The 18,784-nt window shown below is 34.6% G+C and overlaps 1 protein-coding gene across 1 annotated transcript; it reads right to left on the bottom strand.

Annotated features, from left to right (window-relative positions):
• Nucleotides 1-2,516: 2,516 nt before the first annotated feature.
• On the bottom strand, nt 2,517-8,330 carry LOC118046636 (transcription factor GTE4-like). The gene is given in 10 exon segments (XM_073404150.1): nt 2,517-2,755; nt 4,321-4,391; nt 5,472-5,585; nt 5,679-5,724; nt 5,821-5,931; nt 5,934-6,039; nt 6,041-6,215; nt 6,217-6,392; nt 6,394-6,552; nt 6,554-8,330. Coding segments are annotated over 6 exon segments (1,953 nt in total). The 5' UTR covers nt 7,811-8,330; the 3' UTR covers nt 2,517-2,755; nt 4,321-4,391; nt 5,472-5,585; nt 5,679-5,724; nt 5,821-5,851.
• Between the last annotated feature and the right edge of the window lie 10,454 nt (nt 8,331-18,784).

Raw genomic sequence — 18,784 nt, 5'->3', positions numbered from 1 at the left:
GTTGAAGTTGTTCTTTCCACTAGAATGTCAAAATTTCTATCTTAAGAATTGCGATCCAAGAAGGACTTTCTAATAAAGACAGTGTCTGTCTATGCCTCAAAGAGCTTGAAGCTTTGGATTAAAAGCATCTTGAAGCACAACAACGATTATAATGTTATGAAGCCTGACTTTATAAAGCTTTCAACAAAAGGTGGGACCTTGCTTATTCCAAATTGGAGATCTTGTCTTGGCAGTACGACACTCGATAATCATGTCAAAACACAAGGGCAACAAGTTCCATCCCAAATGGTATGGCTCTTATGTGGTTCAAGAAGTCTACACCAATGGAGCTTACATAATTATCAATGAGAATGGATTGAGTATTGGGCCTGACAAATTCTTAAAAAGATACTATGCTTAAAATCAGATGTAGCTCCTCGCTTGCATAAGCTAAAATTATAATGACTCTAGTCAATATGCTAAACTTGAGGTTTGCTTGTGAGGTCATGATAACCCTGTATAAAAGAAAATGAATAAAAAAATGAAGGTCAACTCTTAAAAAAACTAAATAATGAAAGGCGAAACTAAAAAAAAATCTATTAAAAAATTTGAAAAAAAAAACCTATGTCACCGAGGCTAACTTGACTAACCTATAACTTTGGATATGAAATTAAGATAACCCCATTAAAAAAAATAAAAAAAATCAAGAATTGAAGGCCTAATAACCTATATTAAAAGATAAAATTAAAAAAATAAAGTCAAAACAGGTCAATCTTTGAAACCCATGACCTAAATCATGAGACTAGGTTACTTCAAAGAAGACAAACTCTTAAAAATCAGGAAGCAAAATATCCAATTATCCAATAAGAGAAGAGTGATTTCCCTCGACTAATTTTGATAATGTCAAATGAACCTCGTAGAAAGATTATTTTATCCTTCAATTTTCACTTCATTGGTAGTTACTTGTGGATTGTCAATATTATTTACATTGTAGCAAATCTGTAGTGCAATAAATCTTGTTTCATGGTAAAAACATTGAAATCTTTTAGTTTTTTTTTTAATGTGAAAAAGATTATTAAAGCATTTACTAAGCATTAAGATGGAAGCCTAAATCTTTAAAAAGCTCGAATTTTTCTTTGGGATACCTAGAATATCACCATAGAATATCCAACTACCATAATTCAACAACTCAACACAATTAAGTTTCACATATAATAATTGGTTATCAATTTTGACCAACAAGTAATATCCAAATCAATAAATCATCAAAAGTCCCTCCCAAATTACTTCTAGAACATCCAAAGGTAATGTCATTTTTTTTTTTTTGCGAGAAAATCAAGCTAAATGGCAGTTTTTTAAAAAAAACATAAATGAAATCCAGAGGGATGTAACTCACTGGTTAGATTTTAAGTTTGCTCCTTATAGGTTATCAATTTGAATATCACAAACCTCAAGGCCACTTATAGGCTTATATAGCTGTTAACTTTAGGGCACGTTGGATTAGTTGAGGTACGTGCAAGCTAGCTCGAACACCCATATTAAAAAAGAAAAAAGAAAAGCATAAATGAAAGTGAATCCTCAACTTTCCAACAATTGTTGAAATTGAAAGCAACAAATCCCAGTCCCACTGACATGAACTTGATAATGTCAAAGCTATGCCTGCACTAATGCACACAAAAATATCTCTTCTTCGTGATGCTAGAAAATAGTTCAACGGAAGTAACTGATAAATAAACCATACTAACACAAAACTCGTAAGCACTAAAATAAAGATGTTCAATTGTGGATTTTGAGAGAGGGTCACTAGAAGAAACAACAAGAGCACCGAGTTATGCAAGAGATGAAGCACAGTCCAATGAGATCCATTTGGTATCAATTGACGAGGGAGGTGTTTGTGGCCCATCCGGTTCTTGTTTAATGGGCTGTCTCTCCGTGATTGCAGACCAGACCATGGTGAAAACTCCGAAGAAGACGACGAGAAAGATTGGTTTTGATGAAAATATAGGGGCGAGAGAGAGAAGAGAGCATCTTGTAAGAGCTGAAAAGTGCATGAGCTTGAGCTAATGAGTTCGCATTTGTGGACTTGTTGGGTGAAGGTTATTGCTCAAGGAGTATGGAGTGACTGGTCTACAATGTTTCAAGTGGGGAATCACGGAGTTGTTTGGTTCATGGAGCCGCCTGCAGCGGGGTGGCGGTCTGAGAGTTCGAGTCTCATCCACCACAGCCAGTAAAATTTTGGAGCCCATGAGGTACAAGAATTTCAATTTTGATTCAAGACATCTGTTAAACGTTCGAGGAGAGCAGGAATGGTGGAGCCATATGATCTGCGCGCGACCACAAACATACAATCTTCAGAAAAATTATTGGCCATTATAACAACTTCATGAGCATGAATCACAGAGTATCTCTCTTCTATAAACACCAATGAATCCTGCATCTGCTAACACAAAATCAACGGGGCGGTAGCTAAAACTAAAATGACTAGAAGTAGTTAGCCATGTACACATGATGAGGGAAACAAACGCACTGTAATCTAATCACCACTCTGTATCTAATCATCATCACATTCTAAGGCGTATTATACAAATTCAAGACTACACAGATAAGCCACATGGAGATTCAAGAAACCAGTTCCAACAAGAGACTCCACTTTGCACTAGCAGGACAATCAGTTGCCTTGAGAACTTCACTGTACACCAAAGGCAGATTCCTATTCAATCTGGAATTCATGATATCACCATCATGGGGATAGCCATCTACCCTAAATTTCTGAGATCTGTCACAGAAAAATGGAAAGCCAAGATTAGCCACTGGTGCCTCTGTATTTAATAAACAAACTTTAGAAAATGTCGATAACAAGTTAATAAATACTTCTCATCAACTAGCTAATGCAGAATGGCGAGGAAAGTTCTGCGTACAACCATGGACCAAACTTCAACTGATAACAGCGCGTTTATTTACAGAGTTTCATACAAGCATTCGACACTCCACAAAAACTAATGCCAATCTGTATGTAACATCCTTTAAGTTACAGGTTTCACTTTCACTCATTCAGAAGGCATATAAGCATTTCCACCACAAGTTTAGTAGGGGGGGGGCACAGAGATGGCAATATACAACAGGAAAACTACTCTAGAAAAATAACCAGGCTTCAATTATCCCACAAATTAGCATGTTTCTTATGGCCATTGATTTGCTTTCATTGCTGATTTTTACTTGTTTGCCAAGATAATCCCAGGATTCCAAACCAGTTTACATACCAAGATTCCACCTTCAGAATTTCAGAACTGTTCAGGAAAGGTTCCACGTAGGTAGATCAAGTTCCTAAACAAAACACACAATCTAGCCTAGGAAGGGATGAGGGCAAGCTACTCTATATTCCCCAGCCTACTCTCCAGTGTTTTGTGGGCATAACATTGCACAAGCGCAGAGCCATCCAGAATATACCACAACATCAAGATTTCTCTAATTATTGCATCAGGTAAAAGCTTCAAAGTTTCATATAAATCCTCAACAAAAGCAAAGACATACAGGAATTGGGGCATAGTTGATCCACAAGTAGGTCATAGTAGTCTTATAACCAACTAACAATCTAAAACAAAATACATTTTAAACTCACTAATGACCAACGATCAAATCCAACCCAAATTGTCATGGTGAGCTAGAGTTTATGCATTAAAGGTGCTCTACTGTTTAGAAACCAATTTCTACTGCCAAGTCATTACATTAGGCAGCCAATATTGGAGCAGATGCATAGTCATCTGAACCCATTTTTTCTCCCACGCCACAAAGTCCTTTTACATCAATTCTTTTTTACTCATTAATCCATGCCCAGCCTATAAGAAAATCATACCCATGAGTGGAACCCCACAAGTATGTATCAGAATTCAGAACCCATATGACTAGACTACACTTTAAGCAAGAAACGGTTAATCACCAAACTACACTCTGACTTGAGCAATCACATTCTTGTTCACTGAGAGACCCTACAAGGACAATCAAATAAAGTTATAATGTGCAGAGAATTATGTTTTCAGCTTTTCACAAGAAAATCACAGATAAGGACTGTTGTTCCTACACATCCTGCAAGTCCTAAGCAACCACACATTCTTTCCATTTACAACCACACTATCAGCATCAAATTGTAACTAGATTGCAGGTAAAGCTTGAAGACCAGACTAAAGACATGGGCTAATATGACAATAAGGTGACATAGCAGAAGTCGAGTAAAATATTGTATAATCAACAGCGGGTAAAAAAAAGGCAGGAAAACGCACAGGTTATTAGCAAACAAAAGTAATACAAACATTTCAAGCCAACCACAGGAGAATATTTACCCACCAGAACTACTCGAGTACTCAATTAATTCCCTACATCTGATCCAGACGCTGAGGAGTTGTCACTGTCAGAGTCTGCAATAATCATGCAGATAAAGAAAAATAAATAGAAGGCTTCACCAAACATCAGAACAAACTTATGAGTAGGGGTGAGCAAAAAAACCTATAAACCGATTAAACCGGAAAAACCGGAAAAAAAATAACCGAAAAAACCGAACCGAAAAAAAAAACCGAATTAACCGATTAAAAAATCACAAAACAATTCTGGTTCGGTTCGGTTCGGTTTCAGTTTCTAAAGTCCGAAACCGATTGAACCGAACCGAACCGAACCGGTTCAACCATACAAGCACTTTAAAAAAAAAAAACAAGTATAAATAGAAAAAAACCCTACACCTAAACTAACTTTCAGCAGACGCCCCCCCTCCCCTCTCATCATCATCTTCTCACTGCCCCTCTGTCTCTCCCTCTCATCATCCACCTCCCTCCCCCCTCTCATAACAGCCCCCCTTTCTCTCCATCTCATCATCCCCCTCTCTTTTCTCTCTCTTTTCTCTGCCTCTCATCATCTTCTCATCTCTCCCCGTAGGGCCCCCCTTCCCTTTCTTCTCTCCTTTTTCTCTTTGCTTCTCATCTCTCACCGTAGCCCCCCCTCCCTTTCTCTTTATCTTTCATCTCTTTAAGTTCACCCCTACATTTATTTAATCAAACTACATAGATGGGCAGATAAAAAGAGATAACTTTTTGAAGATTAAGATTCTAACTCCATTTCAAGTTTATCTCTGCATCTTGTGGATTGTTGTTTTTTTATTATTATATTATAATTTGCTTGGAGTTTGTGGGCAGATCTGTTTTCTTGAACAACAGAAACCGAGATTTGTTTGTAATTTGTGGGCACTGGACATCGAGATTTGCTTGTAGTTTGTGTGCACCGGGCACTGAGATTTGCTTTCGGTTTTACCGGTTTTTGAACAACAAAAACCGAACCGAACCGAAACCGGTCGGTTCGAACCGGTTTCGGTTTTAAAATTTTAAAATTAATAATGTCGGTTTGGTTAATTTTTTTATGTAAAAACCGGACCGAACCAGAAATGCTCAGCCCTACTTATGAGACATAACAGTGACAGAAATTACAAAATTAGAAATGTGATGGAGTACCACTTGAAGAAGATCCAGAATCACTGCTGGAGCTGCTTGAACTACTAGACCTACTTCCATTGTCTCCCTGTTTCTCCACTTGAACAGGTGACAAAGTGGAGGCGTTCCTTTCATCTGCCAGCAGAAGATGCAATGTTTCAAATAAACAATACAACCAAACTATAATTAACCAAAATGAAATTAATACTAACAAACAGAAAACTTTACCTGCTTTTGTTTCTTTTGGTGCCTCCACCACAACTGATGCTGGGATCTGCAAAGAAACATCACCAGATGAAATTTAAAAAAACCACATATTTCTGTTAGAAAATAACGCTTCTGGTTGAGAAAACACGGTCAGACACTTTACCTTCTGCTGCACATTCTGCTGAGCCTCTGTTCTAGCTTGAACGGGCAAGTTCAGCTTTTCTCTTATTCTTGCTTAAACTCTTCTTGTAGTTGGTTACAAACCTATCCAGCTCCACAGAGTCTCCACATCAACACTATCAATATCCACTTCAATTTCATCATCATGTTGGGACAGTGCTGAACTCCTCTTCTTTATTATCTGTACAATGTTATCCAGTTTTCTCTGAAGGTAAGCTCTGGAGGTTTGTACTAAGCTTCTGTTTCTCGTCATAAGTCATGTCTCTCTTATGTGGATCTTTTGCCTTAGGCTTCTTTGGAACAGGGGTTCTACTAGAAGGTGTCGTGGTGATGGGTTTGGGTCTGGATCTGGTATCAATAATAGGATAAGTCATTGATTTCTGATCTATCCAAAATCCTCCTCATATCAAGTGGGGGCGGTACAAATGGAGGAGCCTTTCTTGATGTGGGTGTGGGAATACTCACCTCATAACTGGCAGCAAACCTCATCTCAAGATCATAATCTGACTTTATAACAGCCCACTTGGTCTCAAATATATCCAATAACTGCTCTGCCCATTACGTGAACATCTTGCCCTTTCGGGTTATACTTCATAGCATTGTGAAATGTAAGTCTCACATCCTCTGCGAACTCTTCTGGGGACTTGTACCAATTCTTGGTCAGCCTGGACTTCACCGTGCCCAAGTCCATTGGATGCCTGATAATGGTAAAGTAAATCATGCAAACCAAGACCCTTCGCATCAACAGGAGTATTAAACACCCAACCATGCTTATTCTTCATCAGTTTGTCAAGCAACGTACTGCAATTCTTGAAAATCTTAGTGCTTGTCCCAAACCCATATCCAGATTCCCCTGCCCCCTGCTTCTTCCCAATCAATTTCGACTTCTTGTTACTCTCAGCTGGTGGAAACTTGTCTTTTGCAAGCAAGAACTCTGAATTCATATAAAACTGATTTGCTTTTGGTGTCCTCTTCTCTTTCTCCACAAACTCACCCACACCCAGGCTATTCTCTAGCACCGATATACTAAGCTGATTCAAGGGCCTAGACTGCCTAGGAGTAGGAGTAAGAATAGCAGTACTCTCACGGGGAACACCCACTGATCCCACTTCTGAATTAACCCTCGTCAATCTATTGTCAACCCTATCATTCACCAACACCACCCTCGAATTACTCAACCTACCAACACCAAGCTGCATTTCTTTAGCCTCAATCCTCTTCACCAAATCCCTAACCAAAGCAAGCTCACTCTCCAACTTCTTTTTGAGCTCCCTCTTCTCCTGCTTTGACCGTGACAACAAATCCACCTTCACCTTGTTATCAAGCCCTTCCTTCAGAAACACCCCATTCCCCACAGCGTGTCCCCTCTCCACAACTTTCTCTCTCACACTAGGCACCACCTCCTGAACTTCCAGCCGGTTTAGGTTGAGGGAATCATCAGAAACTACAATTGAGAGAGAAACAGGCTGTTGCACTTGCTGGGCAGTGTTCGTGTTGTCTACCACTACAGGTTCTGATTCTCGCACTTCAACCAACTCCTCGTTGTTGTCCCTGTCCCTTGTTTCATTTGCAGTTGCAGTCGTAGTTGCTGCTGTAGTTGCAGTTTTAGTTGCAGTGGTGGAGAGAGTGGCTGGAGCAGCTGCAGTTTCAGTTGCAGCAGTGGAGGTGGTGGTTGGAACAGTAGCGGTTTCAGTTGCAGAAGGGGCAGTGGTTGTTGTGGTGTTGACGTTGTTGTTGTCAGCAGCTGCGGTGCTAGTGGTGGTTAGGTTTGTGTTGCTGTTATTGTTACCAGCGGTGGTGGTGGCGGTGTTATTGTTGGTGCTGGTGCTGGTGCTGGTGCTGGTGCTGGTGAGGCTGTTCCTTTTGGGTCCTTTAAAGGCTTTTCGAGTGTAAACTTTACTCTCTGTATACCTTTGTTTCTCCCTAACTTCTCCTCCTTCATTTCCTGCTTCTACTACACTCCCAGAAGCCATACATGTACCACCCAAAAACCCTAACTTTCCCCTTTAAAACCCTAATTTTCTCCCAATCCCTCTTTAAAGCCTAATTTCCTCAAAATTCCCACTTTCAAAACCCTAATCCCCTCAAAATTCCCCTCAAACCCCAAAATAGGGTTTCCTATATAACCACAACGCCCAGAGAAAAACCATAATTTCATTCCCAAATCAACCCAACACACATAGAAATTCAATATGGGCAAAAAAAAAAAAAAACAGAACTAAAGCACAAGAAATTAGGTTTAAAGCACGAACCTTTTATTGAATCTTTTTCTCGATCCAAAGACCTATACATACAGAAACATATATCTATACAGCGCCATATACAAATAGAGATAGAGAGAGGGATTTCTAAAGAGAGGGATAGAGTTAAGGTTAGGGTTTCGAGCTCTGGTTTTGTGGAGATCTTCGATTTCTTTTGGCTTTCGCTTTCTCTCTCTAAAACTTTAAGGGCAAAAAAATGCGAGATTTTCTCTCTCTAGAAAAACTGTTTCTCTCTCTAGAGCTCGTCACTTCGCTTCACTATCTTTATCTGACAGGTGTACGGTGCGTGTGCATTCGTGTATTTAAGAGTTACTTTCAAGAAAGTTAGACCCACGTGGTATCCAACAACGTGTACTACACGAGCGAATCAGGCAGGGGAGAGGCGTTCGCGTGGTATTCACGTGATGGTGGTAATAGTAGAGAGTTTAGTGGCGCGGAGTTTTGATTGTTGAATTTTAAAAGGTTCGTTCACGTAGGGACTGGGGCGTGGAATGTAATCGCTGAATTTGTAGGGAAAGTGGGGAGAATTAGTAGGCACAGAGGTTTGCACGCGCCGGGAAGGTGGTTGCAGGTTCGGAGAAGTCAAAATTGTGCTGACGTGGCAACATCTAGGCCGAAATTCAAACTCAACAACAGTTATACTCTGTTCAAGTCAAACTTAAAAGGTGAAAACCTCGTAGCCGTGGACATGAAACAACACAGAAAACATAGTTTTTTTTAGTTAAAAAAAAATTAGTAAAATAACACAAACAAAAAAAAATATTTAAAAATCTAGCATTCATAATTTAGTATCAAATGCTATCTATAACTTGCATGTCATACTCAGACATGCGAGCCATAAATCATGTTTGGGACTTCCATCATTTTTAAATTTTAGATTTTTTTGATTTTTTTTTATACTTTTTTTTCTTTATCTCTCTCATTCATAGTGTAAAGACCCGGTCTTGTATCCGGCCCGGTTCAAGACTCAGATTCCAGGTTTTGACCTAGTCAACAAGTCGACTGGGTCAATTTTTTTATATATAACAAAATCAAAACGACGTTTTAATAAAAAAATAATAATAAAATAAAAGTCAATGGGTTTGCAGCCGAGTCTTGACCCTGTTTTGCTAGATCAGCCGGGTTACACCGTGTTTTTTCTTTCTTTATTTTTTCTTCAACCCGACTCGGTTCTAGCCCCAGTTCGACCTACTAGGCCGGGCTGGGTATTAAAACTATGCTCTCATCATAGCACAATCTCATCCTTCTCCATATTAACCTCCAATGACCACTCCCTCTCTTCCTACCACTAAGCTCACCCTCTCACTCTTCATTGTTGCTTTATTTTCTCTTTTTTTTTACCACCACCACTAGTCATCATCCATATTCAACATTAAGATGTATATTTCAACACTTCCCCTCTATCATTTGATATAATTTATACTAATTTATGTTAATTGTTGATTTTGAAAAGTTAGGGTTTAGAATTAATGATTTTAGAAAAAAATTTGGTTTTTTTAATTAGGTTTATATTAGGTTCATTATATATAAATTACATTGATTTAAGTTGTTAATTATGTTATTTTTTAAGATAATCAATGATTTTGAGCTGCTGGAGATTGTTAATTAAGGTTATAGTTAAGGTTTTTTAGGTTAAATTAGAAATTTTTTGAATTAGGTATAAAATAAGTTAATTAGTTGTGAAATACATAAATTGAGTTGATTATTTCGTTATGATAGTGAAACCCGGTGAAATTAGGTTTTCATTAATGATGTTACTGTTATGGTTTTGTTGATAAATTATTCACCTTGATTAAACCCCACGATATTGATAAATAAATTAGGCATATATTGTATTATGTTAATATTATTTGATAGAATGTCTTGTAATTTTAGAATGTTATGCTTCTATGGTGATATCATTATCGATATCGACAATGAAATTACTTACAATGGCTAGAATATGCTTGAAATAGAAGTTAATATTACTTGAAAGATGTTGCAAATTAGGGTTAGTCAAGCTATTATGTCGGTATACCCATTTATGGTGATAGAAATATGAAATCAATGTTTGAGTTTGCTAGTATTAATGAGATTAAAATGTAAGAGCTCTTCTTTAATAATAGATCAAAATAAGAAAACTCCTCTAGCATAGGGTTCAATCGGGTGCCAAGTAACACTCAAAGGACATATAAGCAGTTAATCCATCTAGATTTAGTGGTAATGTAAAGAGACAAACATTGGCACAAGAAATTATTAATTTGGAACCTCAATTGGACATGATATTTGCTTTATATTGCTATGGAGAATCCAAACCAAGTAACAATGAAGATGATCGTCACATTAATAAAGTTGAGGAAGAGAAGGAAGATAGGGAATATGAGAATATTGAGTTAATTAAGCCTATAAATCAATACATGACACCTTCTACTCCTGGATTTCAGGTTATGAATATCCATAACCAATACATATGTAGTGATCATGCTAGTAGTTATAACCATTTAGGCTCAACAATTGATGAATTGAAGGTTGGACAAAAATTTTGAGACAAGTTTGAACACATTATTGCAGTTAAGAGTGGTATATCTAGAATTCATTACAATACAAGGTATATTGTTCAACTAAAACTTATATTTAGTTGCAATGCATTCAAGAACCATAAGTAAATGGTATATGCGTGAGGATATCACTAGAGGTTTAATTCATGGAAGATCTCAAAATTGAAAGGGCCACATATATATCAAAACTCATTTATTTTGCAATGTCATCATCAAATTAACTCAGATCTCATTGCCGAGATGATGTTGATAATTATGAAAATAGATATAAGTACAAGTGTTGCAACAATTCAAGCTACAATGGATATGGATTATGGACGTGAATCTCATATTTGAAGGAATGGATGGCTAAATAGAAAATATTTGAGCAATTGTTTAGTACACACGAAGAGTTATTTCAAAACTTGCTTAAAACACTACTAGCCATCAGAGATTCAAATCATGAAATGATTGTCCCTTAGGATCATAAAATAGTTTATGGTAATAAGGCAACATTCTAGAGAATATTTTGGGCATTTGGTGTTTTAATTGATGGCTTTTTAACATTGTCGTCCTCTAATTAATATTGATGACACTCACTTATATGGTATGTACAAAGCAAAGTTATTAATTGTAGTTATTTATAATGCTTATAATATGGTATATTGTTAAAGAAGAGACAAACATTAATTGGAGTTGGTTTTTTGTTAATGAAATCTAGGCAATCAACTATTTTCTCTTTCATTCATTGTTTTTTTAACTACTCTCTCTCTCATCTCTCAAACTCATGGACTCAAATATGAACTATTAGTCCACAGGTCTATCGAATAATGATTTTGATGATAACAACAATTATTGAATTTAATATGTATGTCAAAAGTTTTAATGATGTAGGAGTTTAATTATATCAAATTGAAGCAATATCTACTCCTTTGTTACAAACTTGACTTAAAGATACTTAAACTTAATTTAATGTAATCAATTCTTTATATAATTTAATTTGATATCACAAAAATAATTTTTACCTAAAAAAAGTTTTTTGTTGCCAAATGTATCAATCAAAAATAGTTTTATTGCCAAAATTAATATATGGTAAAAGATACCTTACGAGAAAGAAATTGTCATATAGTTTGGTAATATCACTCAAATTATATTAAATGGATTGCATAAACTGGATCAAATAAGGTCTTATATTTTTTTTTATAACACTAAAAATTTTCTTATCCATTTTTAAATAAGTGGTAAACTTGTAATTTAAAAGAGTTGTACAAACATATTTTACACTCAGGAGTGAACTTGTTTTACACTCAATGATTAACTTATTTTACATTTAAGCTCTTGTAAATAACTCTTTTCCATCCAAAATCGGTGATATAGTCATTTCTATCAAATGAAAGAACACTTCAAGAGCTTGGACTCCTTGTTTAAAGTTTCATCACTTAGGAGAAAAGATCATGATACTAGACGGTCAATTAAAAACTAGGGTTTCCTACTTTAAAGGAAAAAAAAAATATGCTTATTGGAAAGCTATGATGCAATTTTTTCTTGAATATATTGATATTGAGTTGTGGGATATTATTGAGAGTGGTTATACTCATCCTATGTAACGGCCCGGCCCAACTTGCCATATATTGTCCGCTTTGGGCCTTACCGCCCTCACGGTTTTGTTCCTGGTGACACGAGCCCATTTCTGAGCCTGACGCCCTAAAACGCGTATAACAAGTTGGCAACCAGCACCACTTATAAGGCCAACAACACACCCCTCACCCGCCGATGTGGGATCTTACAATCCACCCCCTTAAGGAGCCCGACGACCCCGTTGGCACAACCGGACAACCAGTGAGATCGGCTCTGATACCAAATGTAACATCCCTCATTTCTGGATAAAACGACAATCTCATATCAATCGAAAAAAACAAATAATATTTTTTTTGTACATATATGTTCATGGTCTTCGTATTAAAATCTACCAGAATTTGATGGAGTTCCCCCATATACCGGAAGGTCCGAGGTTATTGACATGAATTTATTTACACTTCTAATAGCTCGCATCTCATAACTCAATTCCCGAACCAATCATCTTGGGTTTTCAATTTCCACACTTATACTCACTTTTATCAACCACAATATTTGCGATACGCATTATATAATAAGATATCATTATGGATAGATAAAAATAAATAAGTATAATTACATAGGCATGAAGCATGAATATATAAACTACATGGTTACATTCATTCAGTCAAGTTTAAACATTAATTATACAAATTAAGTTATACAAACATTTTTATATTTACAAAATACAAGGGTATACTCCCTAGGACTAGATTACAAGAAGGGAACATAAGCTAGGATCTACTCTTATCGTGCAAGTGATGATCCTGAAACAAAATACATATTATTGAAAGGGTGAATATTACAATAAATATGACAACATGAACATCTAACAATTTTAACAAGGTAACATGTATTCATAGTTCATTTGCTTCTCCCTTCTAGTTTTTTTTTATTATTATTATTAGAATCCCTTCCTTGTCCAACTATTATTAATTATTCCCTCTGCCACTTTCAACCTTCATCCTAGACTTTATGAGATTAAACATGATCATTTTTGCTTATTACATTACCAATACCAATATCACTGGTACCATCATCATCACTCCATATGAGTCATTCCAAGGTGATCCCCTTATCCGGGATCCTAACATACACTAAATGTATGCTAACCGATACATGGTGATCCCCTTACCCAGACGGTGAAGAGATGGTTGAAACTGATTCCGTGTCTCCTTTTTTTTCTTTTCCCCAGCCCCCTTGTTCGTTCGTCTCCTCTGTTTCTTTGAGAAGAAACCAGGGGACGAATGTCTACTCCTTTTCTTTTCCTTTAGTTCCCCCGGTCCTGTGGTTCCTCGCCCCTCTTGGTTATGTCTCCTCTGCTTTCTTCTCTTCCTGCGTCTTCCCCCCTGCGTTCTTTCTTTTCCACAGTCCGTGGCTCTTTTTTTTTCTCTGTTTCTCTCTTCTCAGCCCCCCGGTTCTATCATCACTGCTCCAGTTTTTCTGCCCCTAATTGTTCGTTGCTTTTTTTTACCTCCTCTGTTTCCTTGAGAAGAAATAGAGGAAACAAAGTCTGGTTCACTTTTCTTTTCTTCTCCCCTCTCCTAGGTTTTTTTGTGTCCTTTTCAGTCCTTCTCCTCTCTGCCTTTTCTTCTCCTCCTTGTCGGTTCTCCTTCTCTAGTTTTTATAACCAGAGAATGCCATGCGGTTGCATGGATTTTAATGCAATAAAGGCATGCGTTTTCTTCTTGTTTTCGGGTGAAGAAGATGAACAGTGTTGATGGCAATTTGCGTTTTGATCCTCGACATTTGAATTTTTGCAGTACAGTCCTTGGGTAAATTGTAATTGCACCCCTGCATCTCAGCGCCATTTATACATTGGTCCTTGGATTTTAATTTGTTGCAATCGTGCCCTCAATTAACCCCAAACATTGCTATTTCTTCAATGAAGTCCCTGATTTCATTAATTCAATTATATCCAAAGTCCAATTAAGTCTGAAAACTTATCAATTCTCCAACTAAACCCTTAATTGGATTAATTAAATCAATTCCAAGCTTAATTAAGTCTCAAAACTTATTAATTCTCCAATTAAATCCTTGATTGGATTAATTAGATTAATTTCAAAGTTTAATTAAACCCTAAAACTTCCAATCATGTTGCGCTTAACCCAAATTTTAATTCATTCTTTATTTATTTTATTTTACTTGTTTTTTTCATCATTATTATTTTTTTTATCATCATTTTTTATCATTTTTTTTAGTAAATAAAATAATAATAATAATTAAAAAAAGGGTCAAAAATTGGGTTATGACACTAATATACACTAAATGTATGCTGGTTTACGCCTTAAAACATACTTCTCATATTTCCTTTGTCAATGATAATTTCATTATTTGGCAATTAACACAACTTTTCACCTTGAATACCCATACATTCAGAAATTCACATTTCACATTGGTAATATAAATAAATCATGGAAATTAACTAGGAAGTATAGGTGCGATTCACCTACCTGAAATAGAAGCTCTATTTGTACTCCCCTGTTGTTGTTACCCTACGCCTGTGGTCCCTCCTGAAATTCACAGGTTTATCCCAGAAGTTTTTCTCACTCAAGGATATGTTTTATTATAAACATATGAACAACCAATAAGTCTTTCTTTCAATCATCATCTTTTTTTTTTTAATATTTTATGTTTTTGTTATTTCACCCATTAATATTGTCATTCTTTGTGCAACCGTAGTCATCATTCCTTTATACATATATTTTAACTATTTATACTTAAAATCCGAACTGTTACCGTCTCGTTTTTGAACCGTCACTGTCTAGACATTTTTGAACTGTCACTATCTCGTCACTGTCTCATTTTTGAACCGTCACTGTCTAGACATTTTTAAACTGTCACTGTCTCATTTTGGTAACCTATAGCTGGAGTTCTATAACTCCAAATCGAGCAAGACCAATTTCATTAGTTAGCCTTTCCATTTACACACAACACATGAAGTTCTTTAATTTAGCAACTCATACTTTTTCTTCAATTTAAGTCTAAGAACTAAAATCTATAATTTAACATCCAGGCATCAATTCATAATCAACTTGAAATGACTCATAAAAGCAGGTTTAGAATACTTTACCCGATACGCATCAAAGTTTCGATCCCTTTTTTTATTATTCTTTTTAAGGGCAACCGACCCTTCCCTCTTCTCTTCTTATTAATCCTTTCCCACCAGTGTTTCCATCTGATTTGTAAAAATGAATATAAAACTCCCTCTTTTCTTTCTTTATGTTATCTCCAGATCTGTTTTTGGTGACAAGAGGAGTACTTATGCTCTATAATTATTCTTATTTGCATTTAGGCCCCATCTTCTTTAAGTGTATTTGTTTTGCCCCCACTTCTTTCTAGTTTAGTTTATTTCCTTTAAATTTAATCCAGCCTTGATTTTTATTTTTTATTATTATATTTTTTTTCTTGGTATTTACATCCTACCAAGATGAGTTTAGATGGAGAAGTTTATCTAAAATCCATAAGTGAATATAAAAAAAAAAAAAGATATGATTATAATGCTAAGGCCATGATTGCTTTCTTTTATACACTTAATCATGTGGGGTTCATTAGGATTTAAAAATTATAAAATGATCTTTGAAATTTGAAAACTTGTGGAAGTCACCCATAAAAAAACAGGTCAAGTTAAGGATTATAAATTGACTAACCTCACTAAAGAATATTAATTGTTCAAGATGGAGCCCAACAAAAATATACGTGAAATGCATGCTAGTTTTATTATCTTCATTAGTGAAGTTGTTATCTTAGGTAAACAAAACATAAATGAGGAAATGATTGGTAAAATCTTAAGGTATTTACCTAGAGATTAAGAACCGAAAGTCACAACTAAAAACGAGGTTAACAATCTTAAAACTCTTGACTTTGATGAGTTATTGGTTCATTAATTGCTCATAAAAAAAAAAACAAGGAGCTTAAGATTAAAGATAATGAAACCAAAAGGCAATCTTTAGCATTATCTTTAGTGTTAAAATCGGTGACTAACCCATAAAGAAAAAAATAGATATAATAATGAATACATAACTATGATTGCTAAAAAATTCATAATGTTTTTTTAAAAGCAAAAGGTTGGCAATTGAAGGAACATTATAAGAGAAAAATATGATAAAGGAGAATCAAGTAATATAGATAATATCATATGTTATGAATCAAAGAAACTAAGTCACATGAAGTATGATTGCTCTAATTTCAAAATAAAGTTAAGTTTGACAAAAAAAAAAAGACAATAAAGGTAACTAATTGGGATGATAAGAATGATAGCACAACTTCTTTAAAGGATGATAACTTTGACTTTAAAGAATTAACAATTTATATTTGATAGTGATATTCAATTCACCAAAGAGAAAGCTTGTTTAATGGTCAAAAGCTTTATCGATATTGTTGAGGTAAATGAACTTGAATTTTAAGTTACTTTTGATGAATTACAAAATGGTTTTGAAGAATTGTATCATGATTATAAAAATGTGCATAAGAAAAATATTTTGCTTGAAAGCAAACTTGATACTATTTCAAAAGATTTTGATTTTTTGCAAAAACAAAAAGGATGTCTTATTAACTATAAATATTGGTTTTAAAAGGCAATTAGATTCTTTGAAAGATGTATCTAATTCATCTATTTTCAATAAGAAATTAGTTAAAGAAAACGAGATCTTAAAAACATAAGTTGTTTATTTAAACTCTACTTTAACTAAATTCACTAAAGGTAAAAAAGAACCTAGATCGACTTCTAAGTAATTAAAAATGTGTGTTTTTTAGAAAAGTGATTTGGGATATAAACCAATGAGAAGAATGAAAAACTTTACTTAAACTTCTTTGTAATGGCATTAGCATCTTCAAAATTATATGTTTTTTATGGAAAAAATAGATTTCATAAAATAAAAAAAAAAACATTACATACACAAAAAAATCTCAACTAAAACCAAACTTATTTGGGTGTCAAAAGGCACATGTACTAACCTAAATAGACATATGAGATTGTTGTGCTGTATATCGTGATGACCTTGAAAAATAAGAAAAAGAATAAATATCCGGCACATTGTTCTTTAATGAAAAATATCTTGTTTAAGAAGTTATCATCTAATATTATAATTACTTGAAAACCTTAACCGGTCAATATAGATTATATTGTAAGGGACTGATTACACTATAGGAAAGATATTGTCACCTCTGAAGCGTCCTATTGAAGATGGACTGCATTAATGATTTTATCTTAATTGTTAATGGTCTATTGTGTTTAAACTATTGGTGATCTATCTATTAGGTGAATGTGGATTTACTATGATGATTTAAACTTTGGTCAAAATTTCAACATAAATATGTTCTAAAAGTCTAGTTGGTTTTTGTCACTCCTAGTTGTGGGTCTATGTTAGGTCCATAAAACCCAGCTTAAATCACAGGAAAGGTGCTATGAATAGGTTCACATGTCATATGGTACATCAAATATTCCTAACTCTGGTCTTATAAAATATTGAATTGAAAATACCCCTACTTGGAGAGTATTTTAGAAAATTCAATTTTACCTTTAACTAAAAATTTCATCGTCATTTTGATATAAAAAAAATTATAATAAGAGGCTATTCCTCTTAATGTTTAAATATTGAGTCCATACATCCAAATATTAAAATTGAATAACAAATATTTTTCTAATTGGGGTTTTTGAAAATCAAAGTTAGGTTTTTGAAATTTTAGGTTTGTAAGCTTAATAAACCTTTTTAATATTGGCCAAGTCTTAATTAACTATAAAACGTGTTACAAAGTCCAAAAATATTTTTTGTATTTTTATTTTTCTTATAAAAATGCTAAAACATGTAAATTATTTTTATCCTTTTCTTTTTATGGAAATACTAAAAAAAACGAGTAATGATCAAAACATTAACAAATGCAAAAAATAAAATATAGTTTTTTCTTTAAGAAATTTGGCCATTTAATTTTATTTTTTCTTATAGAAAGAACAAGTTTAAATACTCTATTTTTTATTTTCTTTTTCTTTACTCTCTTTTTTTTTTTTTTTAAATAAGATAGCATAATAGGGTAAAATATACTTGAAAGTGCAATGATGATATTCCTACTAAAAGGAATAAGGCCAATCAAACAGAGCTTCAAAACCCCCAATCCAAACTTTTTTTAAGAATTATAATTGGTCGGAATAGGTCTTCCAACCAGCCTATAATCCATATTTAAGAAACAAATAAAAGCCTACACATCCTTTCTCATTACATGTAAATACTCGTTGTTGTCAAGAAAAATAAAAATGTTCATTCCATATGCTAATATCAACATACTCAACACATAAACAAAGAAATAATAAACAAAATATAAGATCACATAATGTCTCCCTTTTTTACATGCTCTCAACTCCTTTTCCTCCTATATATATATGTTAAACTAATTGAGATCAAACACAAAAAAAAGGAGGCTAGAATTCTGAATAAACTGTATATTATGAATGCATAGTTTTAACCTAATTACAAATAAAGTATATATAGGTTAAACTGAAAGTACTATTCTACTCTTAATAAATAAGACAACATAAATATTATTTAACATCTCCCCTCAA

This window comes from Populus alba, chromosome 13 (genome assembly GCF_005239225.2).
Source record: "Populus alba chromosome 13, ASM523922v2, whole genome shotgun sequence".
NCBI classification, from domain to species: Eukaryota; Viridiplantae; Streptophyta; class Magnoliopsida; order Malpighiales; family Salicaceae; genus Populus; species Populus alba.
This window is presented reverse-complemented; position numbering and strand designations above follow the sequence as displayed.